Source organism: Sinocyclocheilus rhinocerous, unplaced genomic scaffold (genome assembly GCF_001515625.1).
Source record: "Sinocyclocheilus rhinocerous isolate Xijiao unplaced genomic scaffold, SAMN03320098_v1.1 scaffold85, whole genome shotgun sequence".
NCBI lineage: Eukaryota > Metazoa > Chordata > Actinopteri > Cypriniformes > Cyprinidae > Sinocyclocheilus > Sinocyclocheilus rhinocerous.
The window spans coordinates 2995692-3014636 of record NW_015649998.1 but is presented as its reverse complement, the minus strand read 5'-3'; the positions used below and the strand labels follow the sequence as shown (position 1 = coordinate 3014636).

The 18945-nt window shown below is 37.2% G+C and overlaps 1 protein-coding gene across 2 annotated transcripts in view; it reads right to left on the bottom strand.

The window, feature by feature from the left end:
* Positions 1–12234, bottom strand: part of LOC107711121 (carboxyl-terminal PDZ ligand of neuronal nitric oxide synthase protein-like) — a 133827-nt gene extending 121593 nt beyond the window's left edge. Inside the window, exons 1-2 of one of the 2 annotated variants that reach the window (XM_016516070.1) lie at positions 11591–12230; positions 11286–11357 (exon numbers count right to left, since the gene is read on the bottom strand). In XM_016516070.1, coding sequence (XP_016371556.1) covers positions 11286–11357; positions 11591–11695 — 177 coding nt within the window. In that variant the 5' untranslated portion in view covers positions 11696–12230. Of the gene's footprint in view, positions 1–11285; positions 11358–11590 lie in introns of both variants that reach the window. The other variant, XM_016516071.1, reaches the window with a different exon arrangement.
* Between the last annotated feature and the right edge of the window lie 6711 nt (positions 12235–18945).

Sequence of the window (18945 nt, the reverse complement as noted above, 5' to 3'; positions counted from 1 at the left end):
ACACACACACACACACACCAGCGGACTAACAGCACGGACCGTCGCCAAGGGTGTAATACAAAGTCTCTATATTGTGGGAGCTTCTCTTTTTACTCGGATAAGGCAAGTAAGACACTTTTTTTCGCATTACATTTCGCTTTAAACCTCATGCTAAGGTTATAGGAAAAGATGACTCGTTTCGGTAAAATGACTAAGTAGTAAGCCTAATATACGTTTTTATTAAAGTTATTCGTTGATATAATGTCCTTTAATGTGTTAACTGTTAGTCTAAAATGATGAACTTGGTGAACTTGCGGAGTTTAACCAAATATGGTTATTAGCTGATGCTAGCATGTTAGCTAGTAAAATTAGCCTGTTGTTCCTTTCAAACTAAAAGCTGAAATGTGACACGAAAACGGCAGATTTAGGTTTAAACACGCATGTTTTATTATTAACGCGTTGTTTGTTTCGCATTTAAACCGATTTTGTCTTTCAGGATAGCTGAGATGAAAAATAAGTCCGTTTGTTGCAGTTTAGCTGCTTGTATTTGAGTGTTTATTCGGATAAAGTTAATAGTCTGTTTATATATAATCATTACTCGAGTAATTAACTCCCTGTGATGATGTTTTCGGTTTTATTTCGTCTCATTTCGTGTGTTGATTGAGATAAGGTACAGGAAACTCAAACCCCAACTAGTTGGTGTATCTTTATCACCAAGTGAACTGATGAACGTCTTTTAAAAACGTCTCCCCGTCTTATTTTCCTCAATATATTGACTGATTTGCCCTGAATTGACATTCTGGTTGTGTATAATTGTCTTCGTTATTAAGGATTGTACTTTGGCTTAAACGGGAAGAGTGTTTGAAACAAAGGAGAACACACAAAGCATATTCACCCTGACCCAGATATAAAGCAGATAAACAACTACATTAGCGTCCATCCTCACTCATTCACTCTCACAAGCCCCTCAGACTGAACACAACACGGGGTTTGAGGGCATCAACGCTTGTGGGGAGAGTTTTATGCGCTTTATAGACGACTGTCTGTTTGTTAGCCGAGATGCTAGTGTTAGCATGACTCAGTGGATTTCATTATGAGGCCTCAAACACTGATATAGCTCTATAAAAACACACATACTGTGTGAATATCACGCATATACCATGTTTACATGCTACAGTGCGTTTTTAGACTTTATCTGAGCTGTATGTGTCTTTTAAATGCTTGGTGCATTGAGTAATGGGCTGCTTTCTGGAGTCCTTTTGATTTTCCATTTATGGTGTTTTTTTTAGCTTTATGGTTTGCTTTTGTTCAAATATTTGACTTGGTTCTCACTCATGTCTTTTGTTTTGCACTATATGCCGTGTGTTTTCTGTCATCCAGACAGGGCTGAATGGACACAGATGGCCGACATGCATGGACGGGAGAAAAACAGCCCTGTTGGGGCTTTGCCATTTTTGGCTTTATCAAAATATATGAGGCCATGTGTAGGGAGGAGGGTGCTCCTACTAGAGGTGTGTGATGTAATGGCAGCAGGTCAGGACGGTCGGGGGTATTTATAGTCGGGACACACTGGTGGAGGGAGGCTGTTCTGAACAACATGTCACATTGCACCCTTGTGACGGATGAAAACTAATCCAGCCATCCATGTGAGCGAGAGCGAGGCAGACGCACACGTGATGCAGTCCATGTGGAGGCTTTTCAGGGGAAAACCTCTGACGCTGAAAGGTGGAGGCAAACTGCTGCAATCTTGTTTACTGCCCCTCACAGAAATGTCAGTCCTGACCGGTCTCCGGTTTATTGCTGGAAAGCGTCGGCTGTTGCTCCGAGCGTTTGGATGTGGATGCTGTTTCTGCTGTAATCCGTCTCCGGCTGAACATGATGTTCCAGCTGTTCCACCTACAGAGACATTTACACCTCGCACTGCTAGTCAGCATTGACCCGTCAACACGCAGTTTAGTCACACTTCATCTGCCTAGCAGGTGTGTGAGTAGATGATGCCAGTGAAATTAGTTTTGAGAGTTATAGTTGATACCGCAACAAAAAAGGAAAAAATAAAACATGTTATTGAGAACTTTAAGTGTTACACTGCATTTATGTAAACAGTCAATTATATAGTTATTCATAATGTGACCATGGAGCAAGAGTGGGTGATAAAACCAAAAGATTATTTAATAATTGAATGTTGTTTTATGATAAGTCTAATATTGCAGTGTTTCCCCTGCCATTATATTAGGGGGGCGGCCCGCACCCCCAACGGCGCCCCCCGCCCCCCTTGAAGGTCAAGTTAATTTTATTTAATTATATTTTCTCTATAGCGCCAGATCACAACAGAAGTCATTTAAAGTTACCTTTCCTATAGAACAGGTTATTTTATTAAGAAAACTAAATAGCCTTGTTATTTATCTTATTTACACAACGGCATGTCATTTCGGTCTCTACGTTATGGTCGCGCCCTCTGTATCACGCACAGCGGAGTTCCGCCCGATGCGCGCGCACGGACACACACACACACACACACACACACACACACACATACACGAACAACATCTCCAGAACTGCTTTGAGAGTCACTTCATGAGCATTTGACCGTTTCATTTGAGTAAAACTATCATCATGTCATACACACACAGAAATGTAAAGGTATTCACTGCAACCCGTCAAATTAAAAGTTCGGTTTAACTTGAGGGGATTGGCAGAAATATATTACTATTGTTGAGTAGAATGTACGTAACAGGCTGCTACCACTACTACAGAATTATTAAAACCATATTTTTAAGGAATAAGCATACAATATTTCTTCAATGTTTTAATTGTAATATTAAATGACCTTTATTTTCCCAAAAATTTAATTTGTTTAATTTTCATTACTTAAAAGATAGATTAAATGAATGTTTTATGCCTTAAAAAAAATGTAAATACACAACACAGAATTTCTGAGCAAAAAATCATAAGGCTATTGTAAGAATAAATGAAACTTGTTTTATGCTTTCAAATAATTAGACATGCTAAAACAGAATTTGGTTACAATAAAACATAAGGTTGGAAAAATAAAACATTTCATAGGGCTCTAAACATGTAATATTTGTTAAACCTTTAATAAATTTATGTTAATTTGTTTAATTAGACATGCTTTTTGATTATTAAATGTAAATCAAACAAATTCATATATAACAAATATCTCAACATACGTATGACAAGTTACCATATCTGAAAAGTGGATTTAAGTACTAATAAGTAGGGCTGGGTTTTGACACAAATTTCACAATTCTATTCGATTCTGATTCACAAGCTTGCGATTTGATTCGATTTCCAATTCGATTCAATTCGATATAGAATATATTTTGGATATATATCAGCATTATCAGGTAGAGTGCATGCCAAATTTTCTCAAGGAAAAAATATACATGAGAGTCAGTTGGCACTACATAACTACAATATTGAAGGTTAAAATTAACAGATTTGTACAAACGCTTAAATTACACTCAATTAAGTTTTTAATAACAGTTACAATTACATAAGTATCTACTCCAATTCTTTTTTGGAATATAAACATTTATGGTGGCTGTTTATACATAAATTAAACATTGAAGAACAGTAAAAAATTATAATGAATATGTTATATGGTGCATATATTTAGCAAAATGCTCCTATATAGAGTTAATTTTTCTAGAGGACTAAAGTTTTTGGTCACCGAATATGTTTGTTTCTGAGGTAAATGTAACGCTATGTGACATTGTTTACAAGCTGTTATACTGGCGTCTTTGCGCAGATGAAACACTGATTGAGCGATTACATGAGACAGAATATGGATTTGTGGGAGTATACTCTTTCTTTTAACATAACTTCGGATGTTCATTCATGTTTATTTCGTGCTGAAGCGGGTATTAAAGAGGAGGAGATGATCAGTTTGCACATGCTTCACACTGCCTCTTCTCTTGAACTGAGGCGCCATAGTGATCTGTCACTCCACATTAAACAGCGCCAAAATGGTATTTGTTTAAATACCATAAAATGGACATAATTTGAAATCTGAGACTGTTTTATATCAAAAAGTAACAAAGCTTATTGTGATTTATTGTTTGGGAGGTGCGCTACAATGTTTCCTTCATTAACTCAAAACAGGCTAGACTAATTAATTCTTAGCATTTAAGAATTGATATTGTTTTATGCGTGCTATTTTTATTCTTGATGACTTTATTTTTGTAAAGTCTGGAAAACAAAATGAGTAGGTGCATCAAAACATTCAACTGTTTTCGGCTTGATCATAAGAGATTATAATTTAGTATAACAGATGTTGGCTGGCGCCTTCAAGGTGAAATGAGGCAATGTAGCGTCTGGACCAATCAAACACACAATATATATTTCGTTAGCTATATTTAACAAATACTCTGTAACACCCCTCAGTGTTATGATTAATTATTCATATTTCCTCATGAGCTGATTCGCTACAGCAAAAAGCTAATTTATCCAACTGGCTTGAATGCAGCAAACCCACTCCACTCCATAACTCTACTCTAGAATAAACTGCATGTCAATCCCAGCACTGCATAACTCCACAATTGACCTGTTAACAATAATATGCATCGTTATTCAGATGATGAACAACCATCAAATCAATTGCCTCAGTTTAACCATTGCACATTACACAAAAGCTACAATCTCCTCATATAAAACCAGCACATGAATAAAAAATATCAGGCTGCCAAGAAAGATAGTGAGAAATGCAATAAATGGAGGGGAAAGTCTGACTTGTAGGTACTTATTGGGCTGAAAGATATTAGAGCAAACCACCCCCTTGGAAAGAAGGCTTTCAGTCTGCAGACCAACAGAAGAGACAACGATTTTTTATGCTGATGAGGCCATGATAGTGTCTGTAAATCAATAGTGGAGATGGAAGCTTGTTAGGAGAATAATCAAAGGTATGTGGAACACAGTAATGACTCAAGCTGTGAATGTGAAGGAAGGACTCAAAGAATTGGAAAAACAAAAATATCGGGCTAATTATTAAAACAGTTAGAGTTCTAGCAATGCAGACAATTAATGCTTCAATATTTTAAAAGCAAGTGCAACTAATTTGTATCTCCAAAGACAGAAGGACTCTGACATGATAGGCCTGGAAAGACTTCAGACAGAAGACAATGTGCACTGGTATGATTGCGTTCACATATTCACTGTCAGCTCATTACTGCGGCAGAATAAAGAAGGCTTTCCCCTGATTTAAATGACAGATTGTCAGCACTTCATTCAGAATAAAGTGTAATGATACCAATGAACACTTGGCAAAAATCCACATATATATTTGGCATTTCTGATTATGTTTAATTAATTTACATCCATCAAGTCAAGTAAGGCAGTTCATTTGCCTTTTAAAAATATGCATATTAATGCAGTATTCCTGTAGCCAACACTATGTCGGTTTTGCCTATGAAGGTGGCCAAAATTGGCCCGTAAAACCAGAGGCTTTGGAAACGGCTATTTTTTTAGCTTTCTATTTTTGAGAAGCAGCACCAATGGGCTGAGAAAATTCACATCATTGTGAGCATTGAGTTGTAACCACTGGCCCACTGGCTGGCATGAACGCTTTATGCCACAATTGTCCATTTGGTCAATAATTCACATGGCAAAACTGCTTGGCAGAATAATTTTGGACGTGAACACGAGATATCTTTTCCATTTTGAAATTCTAGAGCATGCAGCCAACCTAATTCAACAACAGCAAACTGACTCCAATAGCATTCATAGTTAATTATGCAATGATTAATAGAGTTCTATACTAATACTATACTAATACTAATTTTCCATGACATTAATTTCAACACCAACACCCCCCCCCAATAAAATATAATATAATATTGTTGAAATCACTGGAAATTATCTTAGTTTTTATTAATAAAAAAGAAAAGGAAAACAAGCAACTTTGTCATAATTACAGCTGAAATACAAGAAATAGCTTAGCCTTTATTATAAAGTTTTATTCAAATATTGTGTTGGACAACAGGTGGCCTTTGAGTCAAAAAGGTTGAGAATAACTGGTATAGGCCATAGAGAAATTAATTTTAAAAAGCGGGCTATTATACAAGGGCAGTAAAATGAAACGGTTGCCAGATTTAAATTAACAATGCTTTAAAAATGCTAGAGCATTCATAGATCAAAAAATACATTAAATAAGCCAAAAAATATATAAATTTTAAACAGAAATCTCACAATTATAGTAAAATAACAGCTGACACTGAATCACTCCAGGGTATGAAGTGGGTTAAACACAACACTAGAAAGAGAGCTATAAAGGGAGAAAGAAGCAAGTTGTATCACAGCACTAAATCACAGTTCAAAGACATTCATAGTGACTGAACCACTCTAGAGAGTTGTCTTAATGTGGGGCATATTTTATGATGAAGAACGATTTTTCACACAAAATGTAAAAACTCAGGATGAATAAAAAAAAAGAAATTTGATAAAGATCCATAGATGTGGAGTTTATTGATGGATTACAGCGGGCGCTGCACCGTGGCCATTAAACGTGAATAAACCACATCAAGTGAAGGTGTTTTCTTGAAGCATTTAAATTTATCAAGTGATTTCTTAGCATCAAGGACATTATTAATCAAGGTGACCTCGGCTAAAAAAATAAAAACATCAATATGCAACAGGACCTGGTTGCTGGATTTATCTCAGAGATGCTTAATGACTTTTTTTTTTTACCCTCACAGAAAGAAGAAAAAGAAAAGAAAATCACAAGGAATGAGATATACCTCTGGGTCACTGGAGACGTTAATTAAAAAGGAGGATCAAATTAGGCCAGAATATTAATTTGTTACAATAAAAGGTCTCAGAACAAGGGGTGTATTTAAAAAGGAAAAAAACAAAACATGTTTTTAAGATGAATTTTGGCTGTGCGGTTGACGGGGGTGAAAGCGATCCGTCTAACAGATCGCAAGGCAAAGACAATCCAAGGAGAAAGGAAGAGAGTTATGAGTCAATTTACTGTTCTCCGTTTCTATGGTTAAGAAGGGGACGGGCTTGAGTATCCTATGGCTTTGTTGTTCTGATGCTAGTCAATGTTACACAGAGGATGTTCAGTTCTTGAGGGGATAGAGAGCTTTTCTAAATCCAAAGAGGCCCTTTAGAGACAAAATGAGGCACGTCAACAGAATGGATCCTGGCCAACAGCCTCTCTTATGGCTGGATCCTGTACGGTGCAGTCAAAATGTCATCCAGTTTAAGTCAGATGGACAAAAAGGTTTTTTTGAATTTTAAAAAGGGTGAAGTGGCAGCAAGGAAAATGGGCAAATAAAGCTATTGTAACAAAGTCATTTTGAAAGTTGCCATAAAATGAAAATTCACCCTATTTTCTAAATGCATCTTATAGATCTTATTGTGAATGATTTATCCATGCATTTTTCCCCATTATTAATTGACCTTGTCATGTTTAATCGAAATATCATAACTATATAACCATAACCATATCTACTTCGGGCGCTACTTTGGTTTTATTGAGAATTTAAATTCAAACAACAAAGTTATACATTAACCAGCAGCCACAGTTAGAATAAACTCCAAACTTTCCCTCCAAAAGGTGTTTGATGGAGGGGAACAGAAAGGGAGAATCAATAATGGTCCCTGGAACACTCTTTGTGACCTTTCTGCTTCAACAGAGATAAATGAAGGAGAACATAAAAACATCTATTCAGTGACAACTTCAGAGTTACTGGCCCTGTCCCAAATGTTACCCTTAGCCCTCTTCCTAACGCTGTAGAGTAGAAATTAGAGATGCACAGATTGCAATTTTCTTGGCCGAATCCGATTTTTTGTTAGTGTGATCTGTCGATACCGATTTTTGCTGATTCCGATTTTCTTTCTAAGAATTATAATTGACAGCATATACAAACAAAAATCTACTTTTCTTCAACGCAAAGTTTTATTTTCATAAAAAAAACACAAGTGTTATTTTACATTTGATTACTTTAATTTCTGTAGTCTTCATTGTAAAAATTAAATACAGATTAATGCTTACCATTAAAGTTATAAAACGTATTCAGTCAAGAGCAGAAAATTATTTTCTTTGTCTTTTGTTCTTTGATTAACATGACAGACAGCAGCATAAATATTGGACTGCAGTCCCTTTAAGAGTTTATCCACGGACCCAATATACTGTTACACAACATGCGTTCTCTTTCTCAACTATTTAACGTTCCAAAACTGACTGTGTTTAACTGCCCAAGACGGGCATTTTGACAATTTTTTATGTAGTTGAACGTTTTAGCACAATTAGCCACTCATTTTGGTATTTGTGGCTCACAAGCTGTTTGAGACTGAGTGCGGATTGTGCGCTCCACTAATATAGATCAGTGGTGGTGGGCGCGCGTTTGGTATAAGCGCAAAACCTGTGGGAATGACTAAAATAATGCGCAATACAAGCACTATTTAACCGGAGCGAATGAGACGTGAGAGAGAAGGGGTCGTCGGAGAGAAGAGAGCGAGAATGCGCGGCTGACGTTGTTGCCCGTGCCGCTGGTAACAAAACGGATCGGCTCGAAATCGGAAAGAAGTGAGACTGACCGGCCAATCACCGATCCGGGCCGATCATGAGGAAAATCGGCCGATTCCGAACCCTGGCCAATCGATCGGTGCATCTCTAGTAGAAATCCGTTGTGAAACCAGTAAAAGTACACTTTTAAAAATACCATTTCTTTATTGGCCTTTAAGAACCTTTAACATCCATGGAACCTTTCGATTGCACAAAAGGTTCTTTATAGGTTCTTCAGATTAAAACGTTCCTCACACTAAAAAAAGTGGTTCTTGTAAGAACTATTCACTGAAAGGTTCTTTGGGGAAGTCAGAATGGTTCTTCTATTGTATTTAACCTTTATTTTAAAGAGAATATGGCTTTGGTAAGAGTGCACAACTGGGAGAATGAGGCACTATGGTCACATTCAGATTCAGGGAATGTCCTTAATTATGCTGCCATATGAACATAAGGCAATTCATTTTGCAGACAGGGTTCAGCTGGGACTGGTATCCACCAGATATAACAGCAGTGAATCACAGCAAGGCAAGATCACCTAATTTTCGCTTGAATCAATGAAGAAAAAGCCTTAAAAATAAAAAAGCTATTCATAACTATAAATTAGAAGTCAACATTTCCACTTCCACAATGTTGGAGGAAGGATCTCAGCCCAAAAGAACTCATTCATAACATCACTTAATCAGTCAGTTAATTAAGGTGCCATTTTAAAGTGCAGGTCATCAATTTTTGCAAAGAGTGAGGCTTGACCATCTTAAAGCTAACAATATATAATGCAATAAATTTGAGGCACAGCAATAAGAGCAAAGTGCGCTGGGGTCTGAAAGCTTTTACGGGAGGATTGCAAGACCGTAAATATTCCCCTTTCCAAATATGACAGCAACATCTACTCAATGCTAATAATCTCCACAAAGATTATGTCATGATCAGGTTCCTTCTTACGAGGTGTCTGCTAGGTATCTCGTAAATCAATGAAGCTAGAGTAAACATTCAAGTTGGCCAATAATTTAGTCCTCAATGAAGGCACTTGTCACACACTGGTGTAAAACAAACGGCAACTGCTGCTTAAGTGAATCTCCATCTTGGATGCTACAGAGGCTTAAAGTCAAGGAAGGCTTGGGGCCCAAGTTGATTTTGAAGCCATTTATTGTGATGCTCAAGAATAAAAAGACAGCAAATCGAAAAAGCTTCATGTGGAAATAAAGTGAAGCTAAGAAACTGGCAGTCTAATAACAAACCACTATAAAACTAAACTGTTGTTCAGGACATAAGGGAAGCTGTTATAAGGGATATATACATATGTTTACACTTATATCTCTATTATTAGATGATTACAATAACAAACATTCTTTGCACCAAATAAAACATGACAACAGGCTATAAACATTTCGAACTCCAGCTTATTATACTCGGTAAATGGAATCTGGGTGTGGTGAAAATTGCCAGTGATTGTAGGCTTCAAGCTTTTAATTCCCCAATGGACTTTAAATCACCCCTTCCTGCACAAATAGAGAGAGTGAGTGAGTGTGTGTGTGTGTGTGTGTGTGTGTGTGTGTTTACCGTAACTATTGACCAAAATGTCTGAGGCACCTGATATCACCTCAATATTTTCACTTCTACTTTATTCGACTTAAGTTAAACCTAATATATTCACAAATCACTGGATCTCTTCATCCCACGTTCCTTTATTGGGGTGATAGCAATTAAGATCAAATGCAGATTAAACAGAAATTATTTCTGACAGCCATTGAAAGGTTATCCTTTCATTTACAGATATCACATCATATGATCCTACAAAGTGAAATACCTGAGAACAGAAAGCACTGACACCAAAATTATATTTAACACTATACTTAAACATTTAGCTATTTATGCACATTACCAGTCTAAAGTTGCAAACCGCATTCTAGAGATGTTACATGACTCCTCGGACTGATGGAAATGTCCTATGTTGGAACATATTATCATACGCCATGATGCACATTTAGTAAAAGAAGTACACAATAGCAACAAACAGTGAACAATAAACAATAGATCGTAACAATACAGAGAATCTGCTTGCCAAATAAATTACAGTGAATGGGACTTGAAACCAAACAAGTAGGATCTCTTTTGTCAACATTATTGCATAAAACTGTCCCTCAAAATGCAACTGTTCAACATTCCTCATATTCTAAATAGGAAAATATGTATATATGGTTTTTAAGTAATATTTAAGCAATTATTAACAGTAAACACTAGCGGTCTACATATGAGGACTTTAAATGAACTAATCCATCTACCAACAAGTAAATGTCTTTAAACACAAAACATGATAGCAATGTAGGACATCTTTATCAAGGGGGTCTAGCCACACAGGAAGCCAGTGCTTTCCTATCAGTATGATTGGTGGGCGCCAAAACTGACCCTTTAAGTGCTTTACACAGAAGACCCCCACTTCAAAGAGCTCTTCTCTGTTTACACACATGAAAATCCCACAAACACTGCGGTTGCCAAAGGCGACATAACGTACAGAACCGGTGTATGTGTATCAAAGCAACTTTGACAGGGCTATCAATATCCAACCCTTTCATTTTGTAAGCAATTTGCTCATTGATCTGTCCTGCTTTTGTATTTTGATTGTTGCTCAAGGCACGAAAAGACCACCCGTGTGGAATAGTCACGTCGTGGCGCTTTATTAGAATACCAACGAATACAGGAATAAATACTGCTATTTGTAAACTTTGTAAGCTAACTCGACTTTAGGAAGCAGTAAAAGTAAACTGGTTCCATAAAAACTCACCCTTATCCGCCTCATGGCCGCAACAATCTCCACACGGCTGTTGGGTCGAGCCACATCCAGACTACCGATATACTGGAAATCAAAGCCAACGAGATTAAATGTATTAGATCGCCTGTTGACAAATTGGGCTTAGTGTGGTATCAGAATTGACGCGTTCAATTAAATTGACAATACGGTATGTAAACAAGTGGCAACAACAGTGGCAAAACAACTTTAAATGTTTCCTGGGACTGGAAACAGGATTCGCAGCAGCATAAACAAAACACGAGGCTGAAAAACACATCTTCATGTCAAAAGAAACTAACCTTTGCTTCGAAATTAATCCCATGTTGGAATGCTTCCTCATTATGTAAAGGAATCCGCAAATCGTGTCCATCATCGACTAAATTGTACTTTGTTTTGGCAGGCATGGTAACACTTTTAGTCCTTCTCCTCAGTTAAAAACACAAACCGCTCGAGGGGAGTTAGAACTCAGTCTAACTCTTGCGATCCATGCCTTTTTTTTTAGCCCGTGGTAACTCTTATTTCTCATGCGTGCTCGATTTTGACAGAGCAACTTTTGTAGAAATCACAATCCGACGTCGCTGAAGTGGCTCCCAAGGTGTACGTTTGAGCAAATATGAATGGTCTGCTCACTTGTTCCCATTCAAGCGGGCAGCCCTAAGCTTTAGGTGGTGCAGTAGTGCCAAAATCCTGCTTCCTGGGCTTGCCCGTTTCCAACAACTTCACGCCAGCGCCATAACCGAGCCCACACATCCTTTTCGAAAGGATTGTTGCGAGGGCAGAGCGCCATTGGTTGAAAGGGGGAATTCCACCTGCTTTCATTGGAACACGGCTTCATCACAGGTTTGGAGGAGGAGAAAAACTCCTCGCTTCACATTCAACACCCAACAATGGTGTTCAAGGAGAGCGGAGAATGGCACCTAGTGGCAGACTTCGGTACACCGTGGATGAAGTCGAGGCGAGTTGGGTATGGAAGCAGATTAGACTCAATAATAATTCAAGCAAAAGACACAATGCACACATGCGTATCCCAATTCACATGCACGAAAAAAAAAAAAAAATTCACAAAAACCAATTCACGTGCACAAAATAAGATTATTCATAAAATACGTTTCACAAATGCAAAACACAATTCACAGATCTACAACTGTGTACAAAAATGTTGAATGTTTAAAATTCACAAGTTCATCATAGACTGTGAATATGTGAATCGCCATGGATTTGTGTGTGTATTTTTGAGACTTTCCTGGCAGCGAACTCCTCCCACGCGGGACACTCGTACTCTTATAGCCAATCAGATTGTCAGTCGACCAATCATAACCCGCTGTGGGCGTGCCTACCTGGATGTTACGTCATCAGCGCGAGACCACAGCTCGAGTTACGATTCAATAGAGGTTTGTGCAGTTGATCGTTTCATTTCAGGTAACTAGCCTTGTAAAGGTGTATTGTAGTGATGGGCAAATGAAGCCTCATGAAGCACTGAGGCTCTCCTCTGACTGTTTCGGGAAAAGATTCAAAGCTTAGAGAGTGTAAAAAACAGCACCATCTGGTGGTTAATAAGAAATATAGCAGCCAAAAGCCTGTGAAAGACGCTCCGTCGGACCAAAGCAGCGACCACAAATTCCATCAACTCATGTTACGAGCACAAATAAAAGCCTAATAGTGTGTGTGTGTGTGTGTGTGTGTGTTTATTTGTTGAATTTGTCTCTCTGATAAAATAATTTACCCATTAAACTGTGGCATTAAATGCCAGTACAAAAATCAATATGATGTAATGTAATAGAAGAATAATGCACACACATATATGAATTTCATATGGCAAATATATATTTTTTCCGAAATAAATTTTATTCTTCGTATTACTTGTATGACTGGGTATTTAATTGAATAAGTCTGAATGAAAACTTACGTAAAAGTAAGATCTGAGAGTTTGAACATCCGACACGCGCACGTGATTGGACAGAAAGTGAGGCTCCATTTTTCGTTGATCACGTGATTCTCTGAAAACAATACGCGCTGCGGCACAGAGCTTCGTGAGAAATTGCGCTGCGTACTCGATACGTGCTTTGAAGCTTCAGTGTCATATGTAACATCACTAGTGTATTGTTTTATCTTTGCATGCTTACTTAAAACTTCGTGAGCACGCAATTTCAGCACTGCGGTGAGTAGATTCTAACTTAATCACCTCTGATTGGCCATTGCGTTCCAGAAATCAACAGCTGAGTCTGTGATTGGCTACATTATAAATGGAAACTATGTCTAGCTTGCGCGTTAATCATTTTAATGTTAATATTAGTTGTTCTTTTTGCTTTAGTGCAACAGATAAATAACAATTTATATGTTTTAGACACTATGTTTAGATCATTTCTATTTTGCGGGAGTCCCGCGAATCATTTTATTCTCCCGCATCCCACACACACACAAGTCTCTTCCCGCCCGCACCCACACTCGCCCATCAAGAGTTGTCCCGCGGGTCCCGTGGTACTCCCGCGGGAGTGCAGGTCTCTAGTTTAGACACACTCGTTAACGTGACCAGTGTAAGCTAGCGGCGCAATATTTTTTTCGTGCACGTGACTTGGGTTTCATGCATGTGAATTAGGATACGCATGTGTGCATCATGTTTTTTGAATGAATTATTGAGTCTAATCTGCTTCCATAAGTTGGCAACTCATTTTATTTCTATCACATGCTGATTCCCTATGGAAATTAGAAAACGTAGGCTACTTAAGTTCTAAGCAATATCAAGGGCCAGCTGCATAAACATAGCCACTATGTTAAGACAGTATTAAGAAATAGTTTGACCAACTAGTAGGCTAGTTAACCAAGATGTAATCAGTTATACACAGCAAAATCCTGAATGTTAAATTAACAATGCTCAGAGCATATATGGTCCCACTCTACAAGAGTGTTAAAAGCACTGAAGCAGTGTTGAAATTAACAAGATAATTAAGTGATTTATTAAATGATGATGGATGTTATTGGTTTTGTTAATTTAATAGGCTACTCAGGATTTTACTGTGTACTTATCTGATTCAAATTGGGCCAATCTACATTTTTGTAACTGACTTTAAAAAGTTATGACTAGTTTTTGAAGAAAACTTTGAAAATGTTGGGAATAGCACCTGTAGGCTATTGTTGACATAAGACATAAAACACCTGCATCAGCATGGGGATGTGGCATATACCTTCCAGCCTTCTATAGAAAAATGACATTGTCAACTACATTAGCACACATCTTAGAGACAGCACAGAGAGCAGCAGAGTTTGTAAGGAATTCTCTTGGCTTTCCTCAGTCTTCTACTTTCTTATACTCTTAGGCTACATTTGTTATTAATTGTCTACCACATTATGTAGCATTAGGGCCACATTTTAAACATGAAGAAATATTCCTATTCCCCTAGTGTTCCTCTTTTTTCTGCATTGCGTACAATGCAATATCACATGTCACATGTCTCTCTTTCCCTGCAGTCAGAACCAATTCAATCTTGATGTACCTATTACAGAATTTAAAAATGTATTAAACTTCCCTTCACTCCAAGTTCTCAGTTCACACCAACTCATTTGACCTTGTTGTACTCTTTTTTTAATATATATACCTTGACGTTCTGATTGGTATTTGTGGTGAACAATGCATAGCTGTGTTCAACAGATAAAATTATTCAGTGTTAACTGTACGCAAATGAAAGTGTGTGAGTGGCTGGAAACCTGATCAAACTACAGTTACTCTCTAAACATGCCTGTTCCTCTTTAAAGGAACACTCCACTATTTTTGAAAATGGGCTCGTTTTCCAACTCCCCTAGAGTTAAACAGTTGAGTTTTACCGTTTTCGAATCCATTCAGCTGATCTCCGTGAAAAAATCGCAACTTTTCATTTTCCGTCGGTCTTAGTACACGATGTAACTACAGAAGAGTCAAGTTTTAAATAGGAAAAATATAGAAACTCTTTGGTCATTTTTGAGCGAGATGCTAACGGTCTAATCAGATTCAATGATCTATGCTAAGCTACAGCTAAAAGTGCTACCATCAGACCCGGAGATCAGCTGAATGGATTAGAAAACTGTAAAACTCAACTGTTTAACTCTAGGGGAGTTGGAAAATGAGCCCATTTTCAAAAAGAGTGGAGTGTTCCTTTAAACAATCAGGGGTGCATTTCCTAAAAGCAACTATGGTTGCAATTTCTGTCATTAGCAAGAGAGTTCAGCGGAACTTGTGACCATACTGGCTAAAGTGCTTTTGGGAAATGCACCCCAGATCGATATAAAGTAGTCATTACCAGCACCTGTGTTGGTGTGGTTAGTGTTGAATCAGGCCACACAGGCAAATGTACTTTTATTTTCTTACCACAAGGGTGTGACAGCATGTTAGCTGGAAATAGTAGGCTATACTGTAGATATACCTGTAAGTGCAGTCTATTTTTTCTGCTTTTATCCATGCTATCATGTAATCTACACATAACACACGAACATCTTTGACGTAAACGCAACATTTTCACTTTTTCCCTCCTCATCACATCCTTTTGTATAAATTTTTACCAGAAAAAAACCTAAAATTAGTTTTTTGTCTATCTATCTATCTATCTATCTATCTATATCTATCTATATCTATCTATCTATCTATCTATAGGATACATCAGAGCAAATTGATTCTTAAATATGTTAGAAATTTATTAGAATACAATGTATACCTACCACTGACTAAAAAAATAAATGAATAAAAGTCCAGTGTCATTCAGCCCCTTAAGGCACTCACAGGTGGATTGGTAGCAGAAGTTGCCCTTCAAATGGTAACAATGCATTATGTGCCCCATTGGTCTTGTCAGCTCTGAAAACTGCACAACTGCAAACAGATGGGCAGACATGGCAAAAGAAGCTGTAAATAATGTTAATGTTCCAACTCGGGTCCAGAATCCATCAATTTTATGAAGTCCAATCCAGTAACCTTGAAGAGGTTGCTGTTGAAATGTCTCCTCTTTGTTCTGAATGGCCCACACTGTAGTTCTGCTTTTATCGGTCTTTAGTTTTAGTGGACTGCATTCACAGATTGTTCATGGTAAAATAGAATGCATGAAGTTACTAATTGCTTTTAAATTTTTATGTGCTTAAATTAGCAGAAAATCTATTTTAATTGGATTAACACAATATAGAATGACACTTAACAGACTGAATACATCAGAACAACACATCAGTATTGCTGATCAGTGGACTTATTTATTATTATTGATGCACTGATATGAAGATGGTGGTCTTTGATTAATATGCTTTTATTATGTTCTTTAATAATACTAATTCTTTCTTAATATGATGGATAGTCTATGGGAATTATTGTGATAGTTGTTTAACTCTACTTCTCGACTTGCTTTCCTGAAAAATCAGCCAATTTAAGCATTGCAGTTCTAGTTTCTGGATACACCCCTCTCTAATGCTGAATGAGGAAACCTCTAAGGAAAATTTTGTAGTACTTCAGGCCAAATAATAATTTTTTGCTATTTGGATAAGATACACTTTCTGCCAGGGATATTTGCCACATTTATTATCACTGCTAAATGCATATCATGCACATCAACATAATCCACAGTATGCTTCTAATGCTGCAGTGTTTTCATATTCAGCAATAAAAAATTTAACCTTTCAACTATCTCAAACTCTGAACATGACTGTGAAGTGGGAGGAATCCTTCTATTTTTAAAATGTTTGGTTGCTTAGGGCAGAGGGAAAAAGTTGGAAAAATGGTTGCTGTTACAAAAGTAACCACTGGGGAGATGTGTAGGCAGAAACTACTGACTCATACATTTCCTGATGGTATGGTATGTTTGTTTAATAAAAGAGACTGATTATTTAGGTTGTGAGGAGTCCTAGGAAGCGACTTTCTGACATTATGCCTTGTATCTCCTAGCTCATGCAAATGCAAATATTTGTTTTTGTTATGTAGTGCATTACATTTATTAAGTAGCTTGCAAATATTTACTAAAGTAAGATTGGAATAGAATAGAATATATTTCTCCCTCTTTCACCCTCTACTGGTAATTTTGAGGATGTACAACTCACTAAAGGGCTGATTTGATGTGGGTTGGTCTAATTAGAGAACACAGGTGTTGCAGGTTACTACAAGGGTTTAAAAAAATAAATAAAATAAAAATAAAAAAAACCCAGTTTCTGGCGTTTCAGAAGAGAATATAGTTTTTGTGTGCAGTGTTGGTGGAAGGAGTGTGACTTTTGGGAGAGTGGTTTATGTAAGGGAGAAAAGGTGGGAAGGTGTATACAATGATGGCAGAGATAAAGGCAAAAAGGGAGACCAAAGGAAGTCATATATTTAGCTCCAGTTAAGCTGCTGTCTGTGTTGGAGGCACCCCCTTTTGAACAGTTAGAAAGGTGTCATAAAGAAGCACCTTTCTAAGTGCCGCTTTTTCAGTCATTACTTATACTGATGTTTAAAAAAATGGTAGAACGAAAGAATGGTTGCAGTTGAGTCTGGACTTTTAGTACCCAAACTCCTTGAACCTCATTTAGAGTTAAAAGATGGGGTGTGAATTAATGGAGGGGAGCTTGAGGCAGTTGCAGCAGAGGGCATTTCATTTGTTAAATGAAACCTGATGTTAAAATCAAAATTGCCCTAATTGATGGAAATTGTATACAATGTTATGCAGTTTTTGTAAAAGATCTAAAGATTGGATATGCTACTGTGATCACAAAACGACGGTGCCACTTTATAATATCAGTGGAAATATGAAGCCAAGTCACTGGCTGTCGAGGGGGGTCAGGTAAGCTGGCTCTTGCCTGAGTGTTTAAATCTTAAAAAATTTGAGCATAACCCCCTTCATCAACAGATGATCGGTTTAACCTGAATTAGTAATGAAGATTCCCCAAAAATATGGGGCAGAGGAACAGCTGAAACAGGATGTGAGGATGCACACACAATGACTATAAACTCACTCTTGTACAAACAGCAAAGCAGCTAAGAACATATTTGTTTGTTCATGCCTGTTGGCTATTCACAATGTTGTTTTTACAAGGATAGAATAACATTTTATGTAGGCCATTGATGTATTATGTGCTCTGATGACAGTATTCTGCATTCTGCAGCAGAAAACAGTATTCTGCATTCATTCTGCATATAAATTAAACGAATAAAAAAATCCTGCTGATATTGAAATAAATTATAGTTGCAAAACCTTTAAATATTACGAAGTTTTAAGTATAGCACTACTAGAGTTATGCTAATACAATAAAAATCCACAGAGGGGCACTGCAGTGCAAGATATAAGCAACTAGAGGTCAAAAATGGGACAACAGTAACAGTCTTGTTTAAACATTCAGTTTCAGATAAACTTTTCAAACAGTAATGCTGTGTTATTGCACTATAAAGTAAATTTAATAGTAGATTTGGACTCTCTAGTCAATCAACATGGAACTATTTGGAATATTTGTTAATGAGTTTTAATCTTTGTTAACATTCCCCTCTATATAAATAACTTCCCCTCTATAGAAAATAATTCTTTCTTGAAATATAATTGATTGTATGTTGCTGAAAGTGCTTGGACATCAACAAGGAACACTTACATTTATTTATTTTTATTTATCAATCCCGTCTGGCAATAATGAGTGAAAAGGACAAATACATATTGCCATCTATTAGTGATAACCTGTTAGTGATAAGACC